This window comes from Elgaria multicarinata, chromosome 1 (assembly GCF_023053635.1).
Source record: "Elgaria multicarinata webbii isolate HBS135686 ecotype San Diego chromosome 1, rElgMul1.1.pri, whole genome shotgun sequence".
NCBI classification, from domain to species: domain Eukaryota; kingdom Metazoa; phylum Chordata; class Lepidosauria; order Squamata; family Anguidae; genus Elgaria; species Elgaria multicarinata.
In genome coordinates this window covers 214,883,317-214,906,346 of record NC_086171.1, presented here as the reverse complement: position 1 = coordinate 214,906,346, position 23,030 = coordinate 214,883,317, and the positions used below count along the sequence as shown (strand labels likewise).

General features: G+C 50.6%; 1 protein-coding gene across 1 annotated transcript; it reads right to left on the bottom strand.

The window, feature by feature from the left end:
- Positions 1-2,056: 2,056 nt before the first annotated feature.
- On the bottom strand, positions 2,057-22,779 carry PSMF1 (proteasome inhibitor subunit 1). Its single transcript, XM_063147428.1, has 7 exons — positions 22,592-22,779; positions 17,427-17,579; positions 16,341-16,423; positions 8,876-9,070; positions 7,214-7,267; positions 3,449-3,607; positions 2,057-2,280 (listed from the first exon to the last, which is right to left on the bottom strand). The coding sequence occupies exons 1-7, from the start codon at positions 22,718-22,720 to the stop codon at positions 2,229-2,231; spliced, it is 825 nt and encodes a 274-aa protein (XP_063003498.1). The 5' UTR covers positions 22,721-22,779; the 3' UTR covers positions 2,057-2,228.
- Positions 22,780-23,030: the final 251 nt, after the last annotated feature.

The window sequence follows — 23,030 nt, the reverse complement described above, 5'->3', positions numbered from 1 at the left end:
GGTCGCACAAAAAATATCTTGGCCATCTTCTGGTGGCTACAAGCCTTGCAGGATTTTAAATAAACAAAATTTGCGAATGTCCCCCCCCCCCCAAAGGCTTTTAACTAGCTCCTTATTTCCCTCCGTGGTGATGGCTGGCTGGAACAGTGGGAACAAACCAACTATGCTGGATGGGAGGATACCTTCTTTGTGTCCGTGATCGTGGCTAACAGGAAGCCAAACTTGCCCAGTGTGTTAGAAATTATTGTGGAAACAGGTCCTGAGGCTGCATACGCAAGCCATGGCTTCCGAAGCAGCTGTAGTCCAACATGCTTGCAGGGCATTAGGCTGGGGTAAGCTGACGCAGTGTGCCACACTGCTCCACCGTGAAGGCCGGCTTGCTCTTAGGAGTCAAGTGGAGCTGTTGTCTCAGCAACCAGCGGCCAAAGGGCCCCCTCCCCTTCTAGCCGCTCTGCCAGCCGTTTCATGGATCCGACAGAGAGAGAAAGCCTTTGCAGCTGGCTAACTACGCATCTTCAGACAGGCCTATTAACGTCCCGATTAACGAGGAAGTGGCTGGCAACTCTTCTTGCCGCTGCCTAGCAACTGTGGTGGAGTGAAGCCTTCCCCAGAGAAGCCCAAAGGGTTGCCAGGAAGGAGGAAGAAAAAAGGCCACCTGCAATTAAGGGGACGGAGGTTGGGGCAGGAAGAGGGAGGGAGGCGTTTCGCTTCAGGAGCGGGAGGCCGCGAAGGGCAAACTGACCTTGCATATGAAACACATGCAGAGTATTTTGTCTGTTCGTTTTCGGCACCTGTTAACAGCAGCCTGGCATGCAGACGTTTAGAAGGCATAAGTGGAGGGGAAAGCTTCACCTGTTGGGTTTCTCCCCCACCCCACCCCCAATGCCAAGCTGTAGTTCAAAAGGCACAGGGGCAGGGCGGCAGGAAGGTGGCAAGCTTGCTAAGAACAAAAGTCAACCCATCTGGATCAGGTTCGCAGGGGATGTAACCACCACACTTGGAAAACAAGAAATCAGGCTGTTTTCCTTTCCAGAACGGATCCATTCAGCCAACATGCGATGCAAACCCTCAAAAGCGAAACACCGCAGCGTCACACGATAGGGGTGCAGAAAACAGTCGGCAACAAGTAGCCCCGGGAGCAAAATTCCATTTCTGAAACAGGGGCTGGGATCTGGGTTAAGTCCAGGGGCCATTTTTGCCCATGTTAATGGACCTCCATGGGCCGTATCGGGTAGTGGAAAATGATTTTTAAAAGCACTGGTCTGGCACTGAAATTAAGCCGAAAATCCACTGCATGGTCAAATTTGGCTTGCAAAGAAGATGAACTTAGATCTTTGTAGCCGCTAAAGAACCTAATGGGCTGACTGTCGTCTTCCATAGCTGCTACAGAACACCATTTTGTTTGTAGTTTTTTTAAAAAATGTGGGACATGGTGGCGGTTGAACTTGGGGGTGATGGGTGGGTAATGGCTTGCCCACCCCCGCTCTAAATGGTCCCCAGCGCCCATATTCCTCCCAATTCTTGTCTGTCTGTCCGTCCCCTGGGTTGCTATCTCAGCTTCCTCACAGCCAGCTCCATGCTTTCATGAGTGTGTCGTCGGGCAAAAGAAGAAACTGAAAGCGGCAGGATGCGAGGTAGCCATGAATTCAAGGGCAGCAGCCATGAAATGGAAAGAGACGAGTCCTCAGAATAATGGGTTGATGGGGCAATGATCTGAGTGACAAACTGGGGAAGGCAGAGGCCTTTTGAGGGCGGGGCTTCTGATGGGGTCCACACCCCCTCCCCATGTTTTGGCTTCCGGATGGATCAAGGAGCCCCCGGCCATTGCTGCTCAAACACAATTCGAGAAAGGGACGCTTCCGTTTTCACGCTGCCACATTGCAAACCACACACCCTCAAACCACGCCAGCGGATCTCAGAGCGCGGCGGCCTCGTTTAACGGGCACGCGCGTGCAGCTTCACAGTGCCTGGGAGGCCAAAATGATGCGTGGCGGACAGACTCGGGGCGCAGGGGGAAGAGAATGACGATGACGACGGAGAAAAACGTGTCTGCACATTGCTTCCTCTTCTGGTTTATATGCTGAGAAATCAAAGCCAGTTGGCAGAGCCTGGAAGGAACCTCGCTGAGCCGAGAAGATTGAAGCCCACCAAAGCCTGGCCCCCAAACGTTTTGGGGTTGAGAGATGAATGCAGGTTACCCAAGAGCAGAGGAGGGGAACTCCAGAAGCTCACATAAACATATCATCGTAGTTGGGTGGGGGAAGATGGTCAGGGTTGGGTCTGAAAAGTGAATGGAGAACATTTAAGTAAAATTCCCTATTTTTTAAGGTTTAACGGATCCTAAAACATATACCACAGAAATAATTTGATTTAAAACAAATCAATCCTGCTGCTGAGAGTTGTAATTTGTCACATCTGGAGGGCACCAGGTTGGGGAAGGCTGTCCTTCGAGCCATAGACCTAAGCACATGCAACTGAAACAGCGAATTCCTTCCTTGCTTAACCCTGCCTCCAATTCTCTCCCCCGTGTTAAACTTTAGGTTGTAAGGTCCTTGGGGCAGGGACTTGTCCTCTTAGCTCCCAAATCGTGTGAGGTCCTGGTTCCTCTCTATTCGGTCCTGGTTAGGCCTCATCTAGAGTATTGCGTCCAGTTCTGGGCTCCACAATTCAAGAAGGACGCAGACAAGCTGGAGCGTGTTCAGAAGAGGGCAACCAGGATGATCAGGGGTCTGGAAACAAAGCCCTATGAAGAGAGACTGAAAGAACTGGGCAGGTTTAGCCTGGAGAAGAGAAGATTGAAGGGAGACATGATAGCACTCTTTAAACACCTAAAAGGTTGTCACACAGAGGAGGGCCAGGATCTCTTCTCGATCCTCCCAGGGTGCAGGACACGGAATAACGGGCTCAAGTTAAAGGAAGCCAGATTCCGTCTGGACATCAGGAAAAACTTCCTGACTGTTAGAGCAGTACGACAATGGAACCAGTGACCTAGGGAGGTTGTGGGCTCTCCCACACTAGAGGCCTTCAAGAGGCAGCTGGACAACCATCTTTCAGGGATGCTTTAGGGTGGATTCCTGCATTGAGTGGGGGGTTGGACCTGATGGCCTTGTAGGCCCCTTCCAACTCTACTATTCTATGATTCTATGATTCTTGAGCTCTGCAAAGCATCAGGCGACACCACTGGTGCTATAGAAATCGATTGCAGCAGCTGCACAGCAGCGCACATGTGCAACTCCCTTTCATTCCGATGACTCATTCCACAGCCTCCCTTCATTCTACTGACACAGAACACTGACCCTTGGTGGATTGTGTCCCTTTGTGCCCCAATCAGTGAAAATGGGTGCGCAGGGGTGTGTTTGTACTTCTTTGATTTTTCATTCCTAGGCGGTAAAATGTTTTGACAACAATTCGAAACCCCAACTACTAACCACGGGTCCCCAATACTCACCCACTGCGGTTGGCCCCAGGGGGTCCAAAAGGGTCAAATCTGGCACCTGGCGGAACAGATCCAGGAGGAAGCCTACTAGGAAGTCCTGAAGAGGGGTCAATGGCGGGGTTCCGAAATCCCGAACGAAGTGGATCCAAGATCATCCCCCCTCTTCGGCCCCTGAGAGCAATAACAAAGCAGTGTGAATGCCAAGCAGATCTGGACCAGTTACTGGGTGCACGTTTGTACTTGACCTTTGCCTCTGTGTTACAGGATTTGGGCGCTCCCCAGCAAAAAAGTCCAATTTAAGGCCAATTTTCATTTTAGCACAACGGGCCTCTTCCAACCCTTAAGATCTGCTGATGAGACGTTGCTGCAGATTCCATCAGGGTCAAGAAGGAGCCATTAGCCTTGACCAAGAGTGAGCTTTTTCCTATAGAAGCCCAAGACCTATGGAATCTCCTCCCGAGGGAAGGTCAAGCAACCTCCTCGCTGCTTTCTGCAGACAAGTAAAAACTTCATTGCTTTCAGTTCGCCTTTGGGAAATCACCAGGGATAAAAACCCTGGCCATCGCTAGACCTAAGGTTTATCCCTGGATCGTCCAGGGGTCACACCTGTTCATCTAGGTGACACACAGGGGATCCAGTGCTCAGGCAAGGGCGAACCCTGGATGATCCCAGGATAAACCTTCGGTCTAGCTGTGGCCCCTGTTCCCCCCCCCCAGCCCAGCTTGCATTATCATTGCAAATCACTAGGGAACTTTGGTGAGCAAAGGCATAGGGACAGTTCAGACAACACGTTTCTTAACAGTGGTTTTAGAAACCTACGGTGGAGTTTTTACACATTGAGAAATGTGTCATCCAGTGGGAAAACTCCACGCAACAGTGGAGGTTTCTTTGGAAAACACTCCACGCAGAACATCCACGCTGTGCAGAGGGGAGTTCCTGCACAACCGTTGTGTTGCGTGTTGTGTGATGGGCTCCGTGGCGTTTTCCGTTCAGCTGACTTTTCCCATTGGCTACAGAGTTCCCTGGCAAGAGCGGCGAAAGGAGCAAGTGCCGCTCTAGGAGAGCCACCGGGATTGGTTTATTTATTTACTTATTACATTTTTATACCGCCCAATAGCCGAAGCTCTCTGGGCAGTTCGCAAAAATTAAAACCATAATAAAACAACCAACAGTCTAGAAACACAAATACAAAATACAGTATAAAAAGCACAACCAGGATAAAACCACGCAGCAGAAATTGATACAATTAAAATACAGAATTAGAACAGTAAAATTTAAATTTAAGTTAAAATTAAGTGTTAAAATACTGAGAGAATAAAAAGGTCTTCAGCTGGCGACGAAAAGAGTACAGTGTAGATGCCAGGCGGACCTCTCTGGGGAGCTCGTTCCACAGCCGGGGTGCCACAGCAGAGAAGGCCCTGCTCCTAGTAGCCACCTGCCTCACTTCCTTTGGCAGGGGCTCACGGAGAAGGGCCGCTGTGGATGATCTTAAGGTCCGGGCAGGTACATATGGGAGGAGGCGTTCCTTCAAATAACCTGGCCCCAAACCGTTTAGGGCTTTGAATGTTAATACCAGCACTTTGAATCGGGCCTGGACCTGGACTGCAATGGCTGATGGGATACCATTAGGAGGACCAGGGAAGGAGAGGGGGTGGAGGAACTGTCAATCAAACGTCGTGATGGGTTTTACTCAACTCCACGGTAGCCTGCAGTGACACAACGGTGGAGTTAGAGCATGCTGTGTGGGGCGCACCCCCTAGGACCTCAACCGCTGAGTGTTTTCACACTGCGTTGAAGTAACGTGTTGTCTGAACTGAGCCATAGGAACAGTTTAAAGAAAGAAAAAAATGTGCCTCCTGTAAACGTTCAACGTTCCGCTTCAGCTCGTCAATGTCAAAGGCTTCACCATCGCAAGCGCAAGGAAACAGAGGTGCCCAACTCTTCTTCTAGAGCAGCCTTCCTCAACCTGGGGCGCTCCAGATGTGTTGGACTACAACTCCCAGAATGCCCCAGCCAGCTGGCTGGGGCATTCTGGGAGTTGTAGTCCAACACATCTGGAGCGCCCCAGGTTGAGGAAGGCTGCTCTAGAGCTTGCTTTGGGCATGTTTACACCGGCACATGCTGCCCTTTCTGAATTAGGGCTTCAGCACACATCTGCATGGGCAGAAGCAGCATGATGGCATGGGAAGAAGCTTCAACTTCCATCTATGACCTTCTGCGTGCAAAGCAGCAATCCTGTTGCACTGCCCCACCAACATCGCAGGAAGCCCTTTCAGGCTCCGCCCTGCTCCTGTTCAGCCTCCCTCCGGCAGCCCCAAAGTAAATCAGAGAGAATAAGGACATAAGGATAACACCAGAAATTGAAGCTGGCCGGCTACTCTGGCATTCCTTGCCAACATAGCTAATACGACCTGCATGTTCAGAAGCAACCTCAGAATGGCCCCGTTCAGAAGACACCTTAAACCAGGGCTTTAACCATGGTGGTTAAGCCAGAAAACCTTATTCACCGTGGTTAAAGCCCTGGTTTAAGGTGTCTTCTGAACGGAGCCTGACTTTCTGGCTTAATCACTGTGGTGAAAGGTGTCTTCTGAACGGGGCCAACATGAGGTTGAAAACAACAGAATGAAATTTAATAGGGATAAATGCCAAGTTCTACATTTAAGAAATAGAAACCAAAGGCACAGTTACAAGATGGGGGATACTTGGCTCAGCAATACTACAAACGAGAAGGATCTTGGAATTGTTGTAGATCACAAGCTGAATAGGAGCCAACAGTACGATATGGCTGCAAGAAAGGCAAATGCTATTTTGGGCTGCATTAACAGAAGTATAGCTTCCAAATCACATGAGGTACTGGTTCCTCTATATTCGGTTCTGGTTAGGCCTAATCTAGAATATTGCGTCCAGTTCTGGGCTCCACAATGCAAGAAGGACGCAGACAAGCTGGAGCGTGTGCAGAGGAGGGCAACCAGGATGATCAGGGGCCTGGAAACAAAACCCTATGAAGAGAGACTGAAAGAACTGGGCATGTTTAGCCTGGAGAAGAGAAGATTGAGGGGAGACAAGATAGCACTCTTCAAATACTTAAAAGTTTGTCACACAGAGGAGGGCCAGGATCTCTTCTCGATTCTCCCAGAGTGCAGGACACGGAATAACGGGCTGAAGTTACAGGAAGCCAGATTCCAGCTGGACATCAGGAAAAACTTCCTGACTATTAGAGCAGTACGACAATGGAATCAGTTGCCTGGTGAGGTTGTGGGCTCTCCCACACTAGAGACCTTCAAGAGGCAGCTGGACAACCCTCTGTCAGGGATGCTTTAGGGTGGATTCCTGCAATGAGCAGGGGGTTGGACTCGATGGCCTTGTAGGCCCCTTCCAACTCTGCTATTCTATGATTCTATGAGGTTTTGGGGACGTGCAGGGAAAGACTGACCCCCTGCCTTTTTTACCTACTTTGCTTCTAGAGGCATCTGGTTGGCTGCCTTTGGAAATGCGAGGCTGGTTCAGAGAAACTTTGGCCTGATCCAGCCGTGCCCTTCTTAAACAGCCTTAAAGCCCCACCGGGCAATGCTCTTATTAGGGCTGTCAAAAGGTTCAAGTTCTCCAGATCTCTTCATCAGGGTATTTCAGCCTTCCGCAACCTGGTGCCCTCCAGATGCACGCCCCCACCAAAATAAAGCCCTTTCAGGACTGGACAAAAGGGCAGGCCCCAGGGGGATGTGAGTAAGTATAGGAACTGTATTTTTTCAGTGCCCTTTGGGAAAGAACCTGCCTTACCCAAAGGGATCCAGATCGTCGCCACCAACTGCAAAGGGCCCCATGGGATCCGGCCTGAAAGAGAAGGCATTTTCATTCGGATGCATTTTTTTTAATTTCAATACTTAAACATACTCATACAATAAAAGAAAACAACATAATACATAAATGTTAGATAACCTTAATAACATATATTCTAGCTTAATCTGTTAACATAATCATACTTAACATAAAAGTACACACCTCCCCCCCCCACGGGATCTTATTCCTCTTTCCAAAATCTCATTGTTTCTTCTGGAGGTGGTTTCTCACTCCCCTTAGATAAAACAAATTCTAGGAACTGTTTCCATATTCCCTCAAAATCATTCGTTTTTATCATTCCTCGTCTCACTTTTATATTACATGTTAATTTATCATTAATAGCAATATCCCAAATCTCTTTATACCAATCTTCTATATGGTAATCCATTTGAACCTTCCAGTTCAGCCTTCCTCAACCTGGGGCGCTCCAGATGTGTTGGACTACAACTCCCAGAATGCCCCAGCCAGCTGGCTGGGGCATTCTGGGAGATGCAGTCCAACACATCTGGAGCGCCCCAGGTTGAGGAAGGCTGTTCCAGTTCCTAGATATCATTAACCTTGCTGCTGTTAGCAAATTCGTTATCAATTCTTTTGTCTCTTTATTACAATTTAATTCTCCATATAATGGTGTCTCTCCAATCTCCATTCCTAAAATTTCTTTTATCTCATTAAACACCATTTCCCACAATTTTTGTACAAATTCACATCCCCACCACACATGTAAATACGTTCCTTTTTTTTTACAACCTCTCCAACAATTTGCTGAGTTCAGCTTATTTATTTTATTTAATCTCACCGGGGTTAAGTACCACCTCCATACAATCTTAAAATAATTTTCTTTTATCCTCACAGACATGTTTCTCAACACTCGTTGTTTCCATATCCCTTCCCAGCTCTGTTGCCCTATTTGTTCCTTCAAGTCAGTTTCCCAAACCACCTTACCCAAGCTTTCTGTCACCCCCTCCTTGACTAATATTCTATATATTTCACTCGTTAACCCTTTTGATTTATTTTCCCTTTTCTCAATTTCTTTTTTTAAGATCAGCTCCTCAAATTTCGTAATCGCTCTACACTCTCCGTTATCTTTTAACCATTTCTTTGTCCATTGTTCTAATTCAGCCTTCCTCAACTTGGGGCGCTCCAGATGTGTTGGACTACAACTCCCAGAATGCCCCAGCCAGCTGGCTGGGGCATTCTGGGAGATGCAGTCCAACACATCTGGAGCGCCCCAGGTTGAGGAAAGCTGTTCTAATTGAAAATAATTTAACCGCGTTAAATTTTTCTCTTGTAATCTCTCCAGTACTTCTTCTCGAGTTCTCATCTTTCCTCGCCAATCTTTTAACTTCATTACATTCCTCTCTATTAAAATTTTCGCCAACTTATCTTCGAAGTTTTCTGGAAAATTCTGATGCATTTTCATGTGCCTTCTGGTGATGCCAGGGCCTGCCCTTGGCCCAGGCGAGGCCATGACAATGCCCAAGGAGAACCTCTGATCGCCTTCGCACCACTCTAGGCCCCATCGAGGACGGCCCCCGAGATTCCGTGCCGCGCGATGCCAGAGTTGGGCCCCAGAACCCTCGGGCTGCGTCGCAAGGGACTCACCAGTTGGGCTGCCGGCTGCCGTGGGGCTGCCGAGGTGGGATCCACAGGGGGTCGTGGTCAGGAGGGTTGGGCGGGGAGGGGTTCCTCTCACGCTTGGGCTCCTCCTTGGCGCTGACCCGCTCTTTGGTTGCCTCGAAGGGAGAGATGATGTGGTGGACCACTTGCGCCTGCAGCTCCTCTGCATTCTGGTACACCCTGTCAGGGGGAAGCCAGAAGAGCCTCCACTGAGAGACAGAAGGGACTCTGGCCCCCCACGGCCATCGCCAACATGAAGGGGCTGTTACGCGGCATCCGGGTCTTCCCGCCAACCGGATGCCCTCCGTGTTTCAAATTACAACTCCCATTGGCCATATTGGCTGGGGCTGATGGGACTTGTCATCTGTAACATCTGGAGGGCACCAGGCTGGGTGAGGCGGATAGAAGCTGCATTTATTTATTATATTTATATACCGCCCCACAGCCGAAGCTCTCTGGGCGGTTTACAACAGTTAAAAAGTATACAAAATTTTAAAAACCATCAGAAATATAAAAACAACAATATCCATTTAAAAACAACAATTCTGGGGGTCCATTAAAAACAAACTTAACGTTGTTAAATGCTGTTAAAATACCGGGGAGAAAAGTCTTGACCTGACGCCGAAAAGATAACAATGTTGGCACCAGGCGAGCCTCATCGGGGAGATCATGCCACAGTCGGGGGGCAACCACTGAGAAGGCCCTCTCCCTTGTGGCCATCCTCCGAGCTTCCCTCGGAGTAGGCACTTGGAGGAGGACCTTAGATGTTGAGCGCAGTGTATGCATAGGTTCATGTCAGGAGAGGCGTTCTGTCAGGTATTGCGGTCCCAAGCCATGTAGGGCTTTATAGGTTAAAACCAGCACCTTGAATTGGGCTCGGAAACATACAGGCAGCCAACGCAAGCGGGCCAGAATCGGTGTTATATGCTCAGACCTCCCTGCACCAGCTATCAATCTGTCCGCCACATTTTGCACAAGCTGCAGCTTCCGAACCATCTTCAAAGGCTGCCCCACGTAGAAGGCATTGCAGTAATCTAATTTGGAGGTTACCAGAGTATGGACAACTGAAGCCAGGTTATCCCTGTCCAGATAGGGGCATAGCTGGGCCACTCCACTCCGCCTAGGGAGGACAATCGTCTCAAATTTTAAATAGGAGCTGGTCCCCCTCTATTATTATCTCCTAAAAAGCCATCAAGGTGGTGTACAACAATTTAAATCGATAAAACCTTAAAAGGATAAAAAGAAGGGCATTAGAAACAATAAAACTACACATGATTTAAAGGCCTTAGCAGCCTTCCTCAACCTGGGGCGCTCCAGATGTGTTGGACTACAACTCCCAGAATGCCCCAGCCAGGTCTCAGCAGTCGCACGGCCCTGCTTCTAGTACCCTGGGGTGGTTTTTGTTAGAAATATTGATGTTTTATGCTTAGTCTGATTCTATATAGAGCAACATTCTACCAGTACGAAGTGGGAGGGGGAATTGCTGCTCTATTCCATTGCGGTTGTAAAAAGGCAGTTAATAGCTCTTCTCTGATCATCTGTATTAAGAAAAGGACAGACTGTTTTTTTGTCGTCTCTCTCGTTATTTGATGATGTATTCTTTACTACTTTCTTCAAGCTCTTCATAAAGAAACAGTTTAATATACAATATCTGGTCAAGTATTGTGTTGCTGCTATCTTTCTCCCTACTAAATAAAAGTGATAAATCTCCCACAAAACGTGAAGAGCTTTGTCACATAGAACTAAAGAAGCAGGTAGAGGCCTTCAGGAGGCAGCTGGACAGCCATCTGCCAGGGATGCTTTAGGGTGGATTCCTGCATTGAGCAGGGGGTTGGACTCATTGGCCTTGTAGGCCCCTTCCAACTCTGCTATTCTATGATTCTATCAGGAAAAACTTCCTGACTGTTAGAGCAGTACGACAATGGAACCAGTTCCCTAGGGAGGTGATGGGCTCTCCCACACTGGAGGCCTTCAAGAGGCAGCTGGACAACCCTCTGTCAGGGATGCTTTAGGGTGGATTCCTGCATTGAGCAGGGGGTTGGACTCGATGGCCTTGTAGGCCCCTTCCAACTCTGCTATTCTTTGATTCTATGATTTAGGCCCTGAAGACTGATGGGCTCTCGCCTGGGAGGCTGGGAAGCTACAATTCTAGGTCCAAAAGAGCCAAGCTCAAAGCCCAAACTATGGGTCCAAATATGCAGTGAAAGCGCACACGCTTTAACCTCAGTGCCACCCATTAAAATGGGTCCCCAGCGATTATTCCTTGCACGTCGTCATGTCTAACCCTACTGCCCCTGTTTTGGGAGAAGATGTTTCAGGCAATCAATCAGAATCAGATTCAGAACTAGAAGATGCAGCGCCAGACACCAGCCAGCCTGTACCCGTGGGGGAGGAAGCTCTCAGGAGCAATTCCCCAGCTGGGAGTCAGCCCTCTCCAGAGCTTATCTCCTCAAGGCCAAATCCTACGCACCCAGTGGGAAGTGAGCCTTCTTCCGGAGGAGAGCGTCCCGACAAGCTAGCTGATGCTAGGGTCTGCCGGAAGCTCAAACGCACAGGGCGGAAGGAAGGTGTGAGAAAGTCGGTGAGATTGCACCAGAACCTGCCTCCGCACCAGGCTCTCTGAAGTTATGGGCGTTTGGGAAGGGGTTTCCTGTTCTTCTTGAGCGGACAATTGTCTTGCTTAGTTTGCATAGTTTTGCCTAGGGGGACGTTTCCAAGAAGTTAGGCTCTCTTCAGGCAGAAGAGACGTTTGTTGCTTAATAAAAGCTTTGTGGATTACTTAGCCTTGTCATTTGCCTCCCATCGAAAGCAGGAGTTTTCTGAGAAACACGACACACACGTCGTCACTTCGGCCTGCACCTTAGCAAGGCCTTCCCACTGTGTTGAGAGGGACCCACATTGCCTTAGGGAGTGTATTTAGGTTGCACCCAAAAACTTTCAATGGTCAACCGACCCACTGGAAGTGCTGAGGGTTAAGGGCATCCTAGGGGGGTTCTGTTCTTGAGGGTGTTATACTATATACTGGGTTACTGAAATAAGGAATGAAGGAGAAACACATGTACAAAAGCTAGAAAGAACGTTGCAAGGCTGTGCATTTCTACAAGGTGAAATCCCCCCCTCCATCCACCTTCAAGGCTGTTCCTCCCACCGCCGTGCCCAGGTATGCCTCAGGTTGACGTGCTGCATGCTCAACACCCACATTATTAATAAATAAAATGGCCACTCTTCCGCCACAAAACCCATGACGGAAAGTCCAGCAACTCTTGAGTTGCAAACATTCTCAGGCAACGGAGACCTTGGTTTTGGTTCTAGTAGATTTATTAGTGGGCCAGCGTGTAAATCACAGCGTTGATTAAAAACCAAAGGAAATGTTTCTAGTCCCTAGGGTTACCACAGATGTTGTGCTTGGCAGTGTGCAATTAATGCGTGGCAAAATCTCCAGAGTTGGAAGAATGGCAGAGCATGCTGTCGACTGGTGGGGTGGGGGTGGGGCCCTCAGCGTAACTCCTTGCTCCTCCCCAAGATAAGCAAAACAGAATAAATAATGCAATATAAATAGTGCAAGTTTGCTTTATCTAACTTATATAGTCAGAAGAACTTTTGATGCATGACTTGGGTTATCTTGATGCAGTTATCCCATAACCACAACCCTGGTTATAGTGCAGAATACAGTGCTCAAAACGAAGAAGCAAAATGTATTGGCTTTCTCCGCTGTGGCACGAGCTCCCCAGAGAGGTCTGCCTGGCGCCTATACTGTATTATTTTCGTCGCTAGCTGAAGACCTTTTTATTTTCTCAGTATTTTAACAACTAAATTTAAACTTTGCTGTTCTAATTCTGTATTTTAATCCTATATCAATTTCTGCTGTGTGGTTTTATTCTGGTTGTGCTTTTTATATTGTATTTTGTATTTGGGTTTTTAGCTTGTTGGGTGTTTTATTATGTTCCTAATGGTTTTAATTTTTGTGAACCGCACAGAGAGCTTCGGCTATTGGGCGGTATAAAAATGTAATAAATAAATATTATGCTCAACACGTTTCCGAGATGTAGCTATTAAGTTTCTTGATTCCAAAACCAGCAAAAATTCCTTCTTTTAGGTGCTTGTAGACGCTGTTTTTTAGAGCATCTAACTCTCATACCAGTGTGTACGAGCACCTAAAAGAAAGTAAGTTTGCTGGTTTTGGAATCAAGAAATTGAACAGCTACGTGCAGCTCCTGAAGACGGAGACATCTCTGAAACGCGTTGAGCACAATAAATTTTTCTCCTTTGTTTTGAACACCGGACTTTGCCTCCTCTTTCGTTGCCAGTTTTCGTTGCCTTTCCCTCTTCGTCCCTGCCCCTAGTCCAGAATAAATAAATGAGCAGGGGGCAAAAGACGGAAGAGTAACTCATCTATGAACCGGGAGGCCAAATTAAGGCAGGTCCGGAGGAGCAGGTAAGGAGAGGTTCTGTTTGAAGGCGAGGCACTCGGATGAGGAAAGGTTGCGGGTTAAGTGTGGGATCAACAGGCTCTTGTTTATACAGAAACTGGGCCCATAGCACAGCCTGGACGCACAGCCTGAAGGCACCAAATCCACAGCCATCTCTGAAGCTACATGGACCTGCCTAGAAAGGAAAGGAACCTCTCGTGCAAGCACTGAGTCATTACTCAGGGGACAGGAGCAGGCAGAAGTAACATCGGGGCCTGCTCCTGTTGGACTCTTCCCCCACCCCCACAGGTCAAACTGCCATCTTGGCCCTGTGGGGAAGAAGAAGGACCAAGGGGACAGGAGCAGGCAGAAGTAACATCGGGGCCTGCTCCTGCTGGACTCTTCCCCCCCCCCCCACAGGGCAAACTGCCATCTTGGCCCTGTGGGGAAGAAGAAGGACCGAGGGGACAGGAGCAGGCAGAAGTAACATCGGGGCCTGCTCCTGCTGGACTCTTCCCCCCCCCCCACAGGGCAAACTGCCATCTTGGCCCTGTGGGGAAGAAGAAGGACCGAGGGGACAGGAGCAGGCAGAAGTAACATCGGGGCCTGCTCCTGCTGGACTCTTCCCCCCCCTCACAGGGCAAACTGCCATCTTGGCCCTGTGGGGAAGAAGAAGGACCGAGGGGACAGGAGCAGGCAGAAGTAACATCGGGGCCTGCTCCTGTTGGACTCTTCCCCCACCCCCACAGGGCAAACTGCCATCTTGGCCCTGTGGGGAAGAAGAAGGACCAAGGGGACAGGAGCAGGCAGAAGTAACATCGGGGCCTGCTCCTGCTGGACTCTTCCCCCCCCCCCCCCACAGGGCAAACTGCCATCTTGGCCCTGTGGGGAAGAAGAAGGACCGAGGGGACAGGAGCAGGCAGAAGTAACATCGGGGCCTGCTCCTGCTGGACTCTTCCCCCCCCCCCCACAGGGCAAACTGCCATCTTGGCCCTGTGGGGAAGAAGAAGGACCGAGGGGACAGGAGCAGGCAGAAGTAACATCGGGGCCTGCTCCTGCTGGACTCTTCCCCCCCCCCCCCACAGGGCAAACTGCCATCTTGGCCCTGTGGGGAAGAAGAAGGACCGAGGGGACAGGAGCAGGCAGAAGTAACATCGGGGCCTGCTCCTGCTGGACTCTTCCCCCCCCCCCCCCACAGGGCAAACTGCCATCTTGGCCCTGTGGGGAAGAAGGACCGAGGAGACAGGAGCAGGCAGAAGTAACATCGGGGCCTGCTCCTGCTGGACTCTCCCCCCCCCCCACAGGGCAAACTGCCATCTTGGCCCTGTGGGAAAGAAGAAGGACCGAGGGGACAGGAGCAGGCAGAAGTAACATCGGGGCCTGCTCCTGCTGGACTCTTCCCCCCCCTCACAGGGCAAACTGCCATCTTGGCCCTGTGGGGAAGAAGAAGGACCGAGGGGACAGGAGCAGGCAGAAGTAACATCGGGGCCTGCTCCTGCTGGACTCTTCCCCCCCCCCCCCACAGGGCAAACTGCCATCTTGGCCCTGTGGGGAAGAAGAAGGACCGAGGGGACAGGAGCAGGCAGAAGTAACATCGGGGCCTGCTCCTGCTGGACTCTTCCCCCCCCCCCCCACAGGGCAAACTGCCATCTTGGCCCTGTGGGGAAGAAGAAGGACCGAGGGGACAGGAGCAGGCAGAAGTAACATCGGGGCCTGCTCCTGCTGGACTCTTCCCCCCCCCCCCCACAGGGCAAACTGCCATCTTGGCCCTGTGGGGAAGAAGAAGGACCGAGGGGACAGGAGCAGGCAGAAGTAACATCGGGGCCTGCTCCTGCTGGACTCTTCCCCCCCCCCCCCCACAGGGCAAACTGCCATCTTGGCCCTGTGGGGAAGAAGGACCGAGGAGACAGGAGCAGGCAGAAGTAACATCGGGGCCTGCTCCTGCTGGACTCTCCCCCCCCCCCCACAGGGCAAACTGCCATCTTGGCCCTGTGGGAAAGAAGAAGGACCGAGGGGACAGGAGCAGGCAGAAGTAACATCGGGGCCTGCTCCTGCTGGACTCTTCCCCCCCCCCCCACAGGGCAAACTGCCATCTTGGCCCTGTGGGGAAGAAGAAGGACCGAGGGGACAGGAGCAGGCAGAAGTAACATCGGGGCCTGCTCCTGCTGGACTCTCTCTCTCTCTCTCTTTCTCTCTCCTCCCTCCCTCCCTCCTTGACTCCTTTTCCTTGTGTGTCATGTCTTTATTAGATTGTAAGCCTGAGGGCAGGGACTGTCTTTTTTGCTAATGTAAGCCGCTCCGAGAGCCTTTTTTGGCTGAGGAGCGGGGTATAAGTATGATAAATAAATAAATAAATAAATTACTGACTCTTGGAGGGACGCCAGCTTTCGCTGATGTTTTCTTGGCAGGCCTTATAGCGGGGTGGTTTGCCATTGCCTTCCCTGGCCGTTATTCCCTTTCCCCCAGCTCGCTGGGTACTCATTTTACTGACCTCGGGAGGATGGAAGGCTCAGTTGACCCGAGCCGGCTGCCTGAAACCAGCTTCTGCTGGGATCGAACTCAGGCCGTAGGGAGTTTCAGCTGCAGAAACTGCTGTTTTACTGCTCTGCACCACACGAGGCCTGACTAGCACACTGGAAAGGGACCATAGCTCAGTGGTAGAACGCAGGTGGTTCCATGCAGGTCTCCGGTTCAACCCCTGCATTCCCCTGTTAAAAGGGACCTCCACTGGCAGGTGTCTCCTAGAAACATCTGGCTGGCTGCAACTGAAAATAAAGCGTGTCTGCGCCTATAGGTATCTCAGCCTTTCTCAACCTGATGCACTCCAAATGTGTCAGGCTGCCCCATCCATCGTTCCCCACCAGTAGCGCCACTGGGAAGGATGGGAGTTGTAGTCCAAAACATCTGGCGGGTACCAGGTTGGGGAAGGCCAGCATATATCCTGGGTCTCGTCTGGAAGGCTTGTCTTGGCTTAAGTTGCACCACTGAAGATGCCGTTCACCCAGTGACATGACACTGTTTGAGAAAGGGACTGCAGTTACTTGTCAAAATCAGCCAGGTGTTCCGGGTCGATGTAGTCGGTCACTTTCAAAGTCAAATCTGCCACTTTCTGTGACTTGGGATCCTGAAGGGGGGGGGAAGGAAAGAGAAAGTGGTGAGTTGGGGGACCCATCGAGATCATAAAATCATAGAATAGCAGAGTTGGAAGGGGCCTACAAGGCCATTGAGTCCAACCCCCTGCTCAATGCAGGAATCCACCCTAAAGCATCCCTGACAGATGGTTGTCCAGCTGCCTCTTGAAGGCCTCTCGTGTGGGAGAGCCCACAACCTCTCTAGGGAACTGATTCCATTGTCGTACTGCTCTAACAGTCAGGAAGTTTTTCCTGATGTCCAGCTGGAATCTGGCTTCCTTTAACTTGAGCCCGTTATTCCGTGTCCTGCACTCTGGGAGGATCGAGAAGAGATCCTGGCCCTCCTCTGCGTGACAACCTTTTAAGTATTTGAAGAGTGCTCTCATGTCTCCCCTCCATCTTCTCTTCTCCAGGCTAAACAGGCCCAGTTCTTTCAGTCTCTCTTCATAGGGCTTTGTTTCCAGACCCCTGATCATCCTGGTTGCCCTCCTCTGAATACACTCCAGCTTGTCTGCGTCCTTCTTGAATTGTGGAGCCCAGAACTGGACGCAATACTCTAGATGAGGACTAACCATCACCATCATCTGGGATAGCTGACCGGATGCCTTGCAGAGCTTTCGGATGAGAACTCCCATAGTTCTTGGCCATGTTGACTGGAGCTGATGGGAGTTATTGTTCCTACACCTAGAAGGTTAACAGGCCAATGGTCTGACTTGGGCCACAGCTAGACCTAAGGTTTTTGCTGGGATCATCCAGGGTTCGCCCCTGCCTGAGCACTGGATCCCCCGTGTGTCACCTAGATGAACAGGTTTGACCCCTGGACGATCCAGGGATAAACCTTAGGTCTAGCTATGGCCTTGGTGGCAGCTGCTTTCACACATCCAGAGCTGTCTGGTTTCTCCTCCCCGCACCCCTTCAGTTCCAGTTCTACGCTGCGGCAAAGCGGAGGGCCGTGGCAGCCAGGGCCCGGCCGTGGCTCAAGGCCAGCAGACTCACCATCACGTTGAGGATGATGCTGCCGTCCATCATGATGCCCTTCAGCAGCAGGTCATGGGAGTCGTCCTTCAGCCTGTAGCGCAGAGTGTAGAGGTCTTTGTCTGCGTTCCACCCGGCGGGCAGCAATTCCGACTTCCTCTCTCCGGAGCCTGGCTGTGCAACGGAAGACACCCCAAATGAGACAGGTCAGGCTTTGGCTGGACAGAACCATTTCCAGCTGTGGGGGTGCTGGTGATTGGGGGGGGGGGAGACTTCATAAATAGATCCTCCCCCAGGGCACAGGATGGTGGGGAAAAGGACCCAGGACTTATCTACTTCACATATATTACATTGGCCCTGTTTAGACGACACGTAAAGCCACGGTGGTTAAGCTTTTTGAGCTAAACATGATGGCTTAGCGTGTTGTGTGAACCTTGACTTACTGTGTCATGTGAACCATTCCTAATCGTGGTGGCTACATAACCACGGTTTAAACACGATCACTAACCATTTGCTGCAAAAGGCTTAGCAGCCTAACCATGGCTTAGCGTGTCGTCTGAACGGGGCCTTTATTTATTTGCTGCATTTGCAAACAAGTGACAGTTACAACCGAACGCATCTCCAGCAGTTAGCCTGCATCCTGGCATTTTAAAAACTGCTTAGAACAACAGGTTTGTTAATTTTGGATATAGGAAATGGCTGCTTCAGGTGGGAAGGCATTACACATTTTGGATTGTAGGAGAGAAAATTCTTTTCCCGCTTTCCTTGTCCGCTGTTACCAGTCGCATGGTGAGAACCCCGGATTTCGTACATATAACAGTTACTGGTTCCACGTAGGAATTCGAACACATCACGTCAATTTTGTTTTAGGAAGAGCTGCAATTATTGTTTACATTTTCTCCCACTGAAGAAGACCAGGTTGGTCGAAACACATTTGGGATATTGGTATTGTCTACTCGTACGGCCACGGATTTGGAAATTAGCATTGTGAATATGTAGTGACCAGCCTACGTATGTGATGTATTGATGGGCATTTTTGACTGCTAAATTGTTTTAATCTTGTGTGAGATATTAGTATTTATATTCAAAGTTGGTTAAATTTTTGGATATACGTAACTTTCCTTCAACCTATTCTGTTTTTGTGATTTTAAGTGGTTAAGGACAGAACCGGTTTATTGGTGTTTGTCAAAACTGTTTAAACCACTCGCATGGCTGCTCCAACTTAGCACAAGGCCTCCCTCCCTGACTAGCTCAATCAAAACTAATTTATTTAGAGCTGCAAAATCCCACAGCTATTGTACCACTCTCTAATCCTCAGCATTTGATTAATTTCTAGTACTTCACATGTACTACTCTAGAAGTGACAATCATGTGATAATGGAGCGTTGCCTTATTTTCCCCCTTCTAATTTTAACTTCATGGAATCATAGAATAGCAGAGTTGGAAGGGGCCTAAAAGGCCATTGAGTCCAACCCCCTGCTCAATGCAGGAATCCATCGTAAAGCATCCCTGACAGATGGTTGTCCAGCTTCCTCTTGAAGGCCTCTAGTGTGGGAGAGCCCACAACCTCCCTAGGTAACTAATTCCATTGTCGTACTGCTTTAACAGTCAGGAAGTTTTTCCTGATGTCCAGCCGGAATCTGGCTTCCTTTAACTTGAGCCCGTTATTCCGTGTCCTGCACTCTGGGAGGATTGAGAAGAGATCCTGGCCCTCCTCTGTGTGACAAACTTTTAAGCCTTTGAAGAGTGCTCTCATGTCTCCCCTCAATCTTCTCTTCGCCAGGCTAAACATGCCCAGTTCTTTCAGTCTCTCTTCATAGGGCTTTGTTTCCAGACCCCCGATCATCCTGGTTGCCCTCCTCTGAACATGCTCCAGCTTGTCTGCGTCCTTCTTGAATTGTGGAGCCCAGAACCGGACGCAATACTCTAGATGAGGCTTAACCAGGGCTGAATAAAGAGGAACCAGTACCTCACGCGATTTGGAAGCTATACTTCTATTAAACCGCCCAGAGAGCTCTAGCTATGGGGGCGGTATATAAGTGTAATAAATAAATAAATATTAATGCAGCCCAAAATAGCATTTGCCTTTCTCGCAGCCATGTCGCACTGTTGGCTCATGCTCAGGTTGTGATCTACAACAATTCCAAGATCCTTCTCGTTTGTAGTATTGCTGAGTATTGCTTATTTGGAACCTGAAATCCTTTAAAATGTTCTAACCTCTTTTCTATTTAAAAATAATAACATTCCAGTGAACAGTGTTATAAAAATAACAACAATACTAATGAATAGACAGCTTGGCTTTTTCGATAACCACCTCAGGGCTTGTATTTACAGTCGGCACAATCAAGTGGTACGGCTTTTGCTGGACTGTACCACTTCAGGCTGATGGCGAGAGCTGCATGTTTGAACGGGAAACGCTCCTAACTCAAAGAAACCTTGTTGTGAGGAGAACCCAACCAGTGTGGCGTAGTGGCTAAAAGTGTTCTAGATCTTTATAACGGGCTCAAGTTAAAGGAAGCCAGATTCCAGCTGGACATCAGGAAAAACTTCCTGACTGTTAGAGCAGTATGACAATGGAACCAGTTCCCTAGGGAGGTGGTGGTCTCCGCCACACTAGAGGCCTTCAAGAGGCAGCTGGACAACCACCTGTCAGGGATGCTTTAGAGTGGATTCCTGCGTTGAGCAGGGGGTTGGACTTGATGGCCTTGTAGACCCCTTCCAACTCTGCTATTGTATGATTCTATGATCTGGTTTCTAGTCCCCACTCGGCCATGGAAACCCACTGGGTGACTTTGGGCCAGTCACAGACTCTCAGCCCAGCCTCCCTCACAGGGTTGTTGTTGTCAAGATAAAACAGGAAGGAGGAGGGTTATGTATGCCGTCTTGGGTTCCTTGGAAGAAAAAAGGCGGGATATAAATGTAGTAATAATAATAATAATAATAATAATAATAATAATAATAATAATAATAATAATTTAATGAATAAAACTTTTCTGCCCAATATGCTTTGTTGTTCACTATGGGGAACCATTGAAAAACAATTTTATTTATTATTTATTTATTAATTACATTTATATACTGCCCCATAGCCGAAGCTCTCTGGGCAATTTACAAAAGTTATTTTTTTTAAAAAAATCCCCTCTCTGTAGAACTTGCCTCCAAAACTGGCCAGAACCACACTCTCTTGTGTCAGGAGTAGAAGAGTGAACAAGTTCGGAACAGAGAAGGCGGCGGAACAAAAAGTTGCCCCCTTCTAGTTGCTAGCCTTGCCTCAACCTGGCGCCCTCCAGCTGGGTTGGGGATGATGGGAGTTGCAGTCCAACCCAGCCGGAGGGTGCCAGGTTGAGGCAAGGCTAGCACAGCTAAAACGGGTTAAAGCACCTTAAAGGCAAAGGCCCCGTTCAGACAGCACTGCAACACTGATATATTTAGCAGGTGAACGTATTTCTCTGGGCACAAGAGATGCGCTGACCGGTAAAGGGCAGGGGCTGGCAGAACTTGCCCTCAGGACCGGTGTGACAAGGTTAGGCCTGGTGGGGCACTTGCTGAGGCCCCACAGCCCCGGAGGGCCGGCCCTCCCCCCCACGGACGTGCCCCTCCTCTTCACCACTGCAACCTGCTTGTTCACCTGCCTCTTTCTCTGGCCCAGACCACAGTGGACGTGGTGAGGAAGAGCAGCTGCCTGTCAAGCAGAAAGGAGGGGGAGGGGCTGCGTAGCTCATGCAGAAGGTCCCAGGTTCGATTCCTGGCAGCATCTCCAGGTAGAGCAGGAAAAAATCCGGCCTAAAATCCAGGAGAGCCACGGCTGCCAGTCAGTGTTGACAATACTGTGCTAGATGGAGCCAGGGTCTGACTCAATAGAAGGCGGCTTCCTGTGCTCCAATCTTGGGTGGGAAGCGACAGCAGCTGGTGACAATGGTGGTGACAATGGTAGTGAGATGGTAGATTCACCGAAGGAGGAGGCTTATTGAAGCGGATCTTGGCCCTCAGAAACCAGAGGCCTACTATGGCCATAGCTAGACCTAAGGTTTATCCCTGGATCATCTAGGGGTCAAACCTGTTCGTTTTGTGAACCGCCCAGAGAGCTCCAGCTATTGGGCGGTATAGAAATGTAATAAATAAATAAATAAATAAATAGGTGACACACAGGGGATCCAGTGCTCAGGCAGGGGCGAACCCTGGATGATCCCAGGATAAACCTTCGGTCTAGCTGTGGCCACAGGGGATCCAGTGCTCAGGCAGGGGCGAACCCCGGATGATCCCAGGATAAACCTTCGGTCTAGCTGTGGCCACACGGGATCCAGTGCTCAGGCATGGGTGAACCTCAGATGATCCCAGGATAAACCTTCGGTCTAGCTGTGGCCACAGGGGATCCAGTGCTCAGGCAGGGGCGAACGCCGGATGATCCCAGGATAAACCTTCGGTCTAGCTGTGGCCACAGGGGATCCAGTGCTCAGGCAGGGGTGAACCCCGGATGATCCCAGGATAAACCTTCGGTCTAGCTGTGGCCACAGGGGATCCAGTGCTCAGGCAAGGGCGAACCCTGGATGATCCCAGGATAAACCTTCGGCCTAGCTGTGGCCACAGGGGATCCAGTGCTCAGGCATGGGTGAACCTCAGATGATCCCAGGATAAACCTTCGGTCTAGCTGTGGCCACAGGGGATCCAGTGCTCAGGCAGGGGCGAACCCTGGATGATCCCAGGATAAACCTTCGGTCTAGCTGTGGCCACAGGGGATCCAGTGCTCAGGCAGGGGCGAACCCTGGATGATCCCAGGATAAACCTTCGGCCTAGCTGTGGCCACAGGGGATCTAGTGCTCAGGCAGGGGCGAACCCCAGATGATCCCAGGATAAACCTTCGGTCTAGCTGTGGCCTAACGTCTCTAGGAGCCCTGCTGGGTCAGACCAGAGGCCTATCTCCTCCAGCACTCTGTGGCCAACCAGCTTGCCCGTGGGAATCCCCCAAGTAGGACTTGCAGCAACAGCACCCTCCCACCCATGTGCCCCAGCAACTACTGTACGCCAGCGTAAGACCGCCTCCGAAACTGGAGGTAGCCCTTGCCAGCCCCATCTCCGCCCGTGACGCAGCTGTCGGGAGGCAGAAGCGCCCGGGCAGGCAGGAGACGTTGGCCAGGCGCGCGGGCAGAAGCGCCCGGGCGGGCAGGAGGCGTTGGCAACCCTCTCACCTCGTCTCCGGCGCCCAGGCAGCGGTAGTCGTGCGTGATGAGCTTCCAGTGCAGGTAGCAGAGGAGCGCGTCCTGCGGGCACGAGATGTCCGGGGCCACCGAGTTGTAGAGCAGCTCCAAGCCGGCCATGGCGCCGCCGCCGCCTGCAGAGCGCACGAGGGGACAGAGAAGCGTGTGTGTGTTTGGGGGAGAGGCTCAGAATGGGGGGGCTTTGCGGGGAGGTGGGTGTGGCGGAGAGCAGGGCGCTTCCTGGGCGCGGATCTTGCTCCAAAGCGAAAGTGACGCGGGCCCAGGAGGAGGAGGAGGAGGAGGAGGGAGAGGGGAAGCGAAAGCCGCTGCGCCGAAGGGGGCCGGCGGCCGCACGGACCTCCTCCTTTGACGCGCAGCCGCTGCAAACACCCAGCGCGGCGCCCCGGCTCCTGTCTGGGCAAGCAGGCGA

Bases quoted from the DNA above. Each gene is read 5' to 3' on its own strand.
- PSMF1 (XM_063147428.1), bottom strand. From the start codon at position 22,720: ATGGCCGGCTTGGAGCTGCTCTACAACTCGGTGGCCCCGGACATCTCG. The intron at 16,424-17,426 runs GTGAGTCTGCTG...CCCCCCCTTCAG, and splicing joins GCATCATCCTCAACGTGATG to GATCCCAAGTCACAGAAAGT. The intron at 3,608-7,213 runs GTAAGGCAGGTT...TATTGCTCTCAG, and splicing joins GACGATCTGGATCCCTTTGG to GGGCCGAAGAGGGGGGATGA.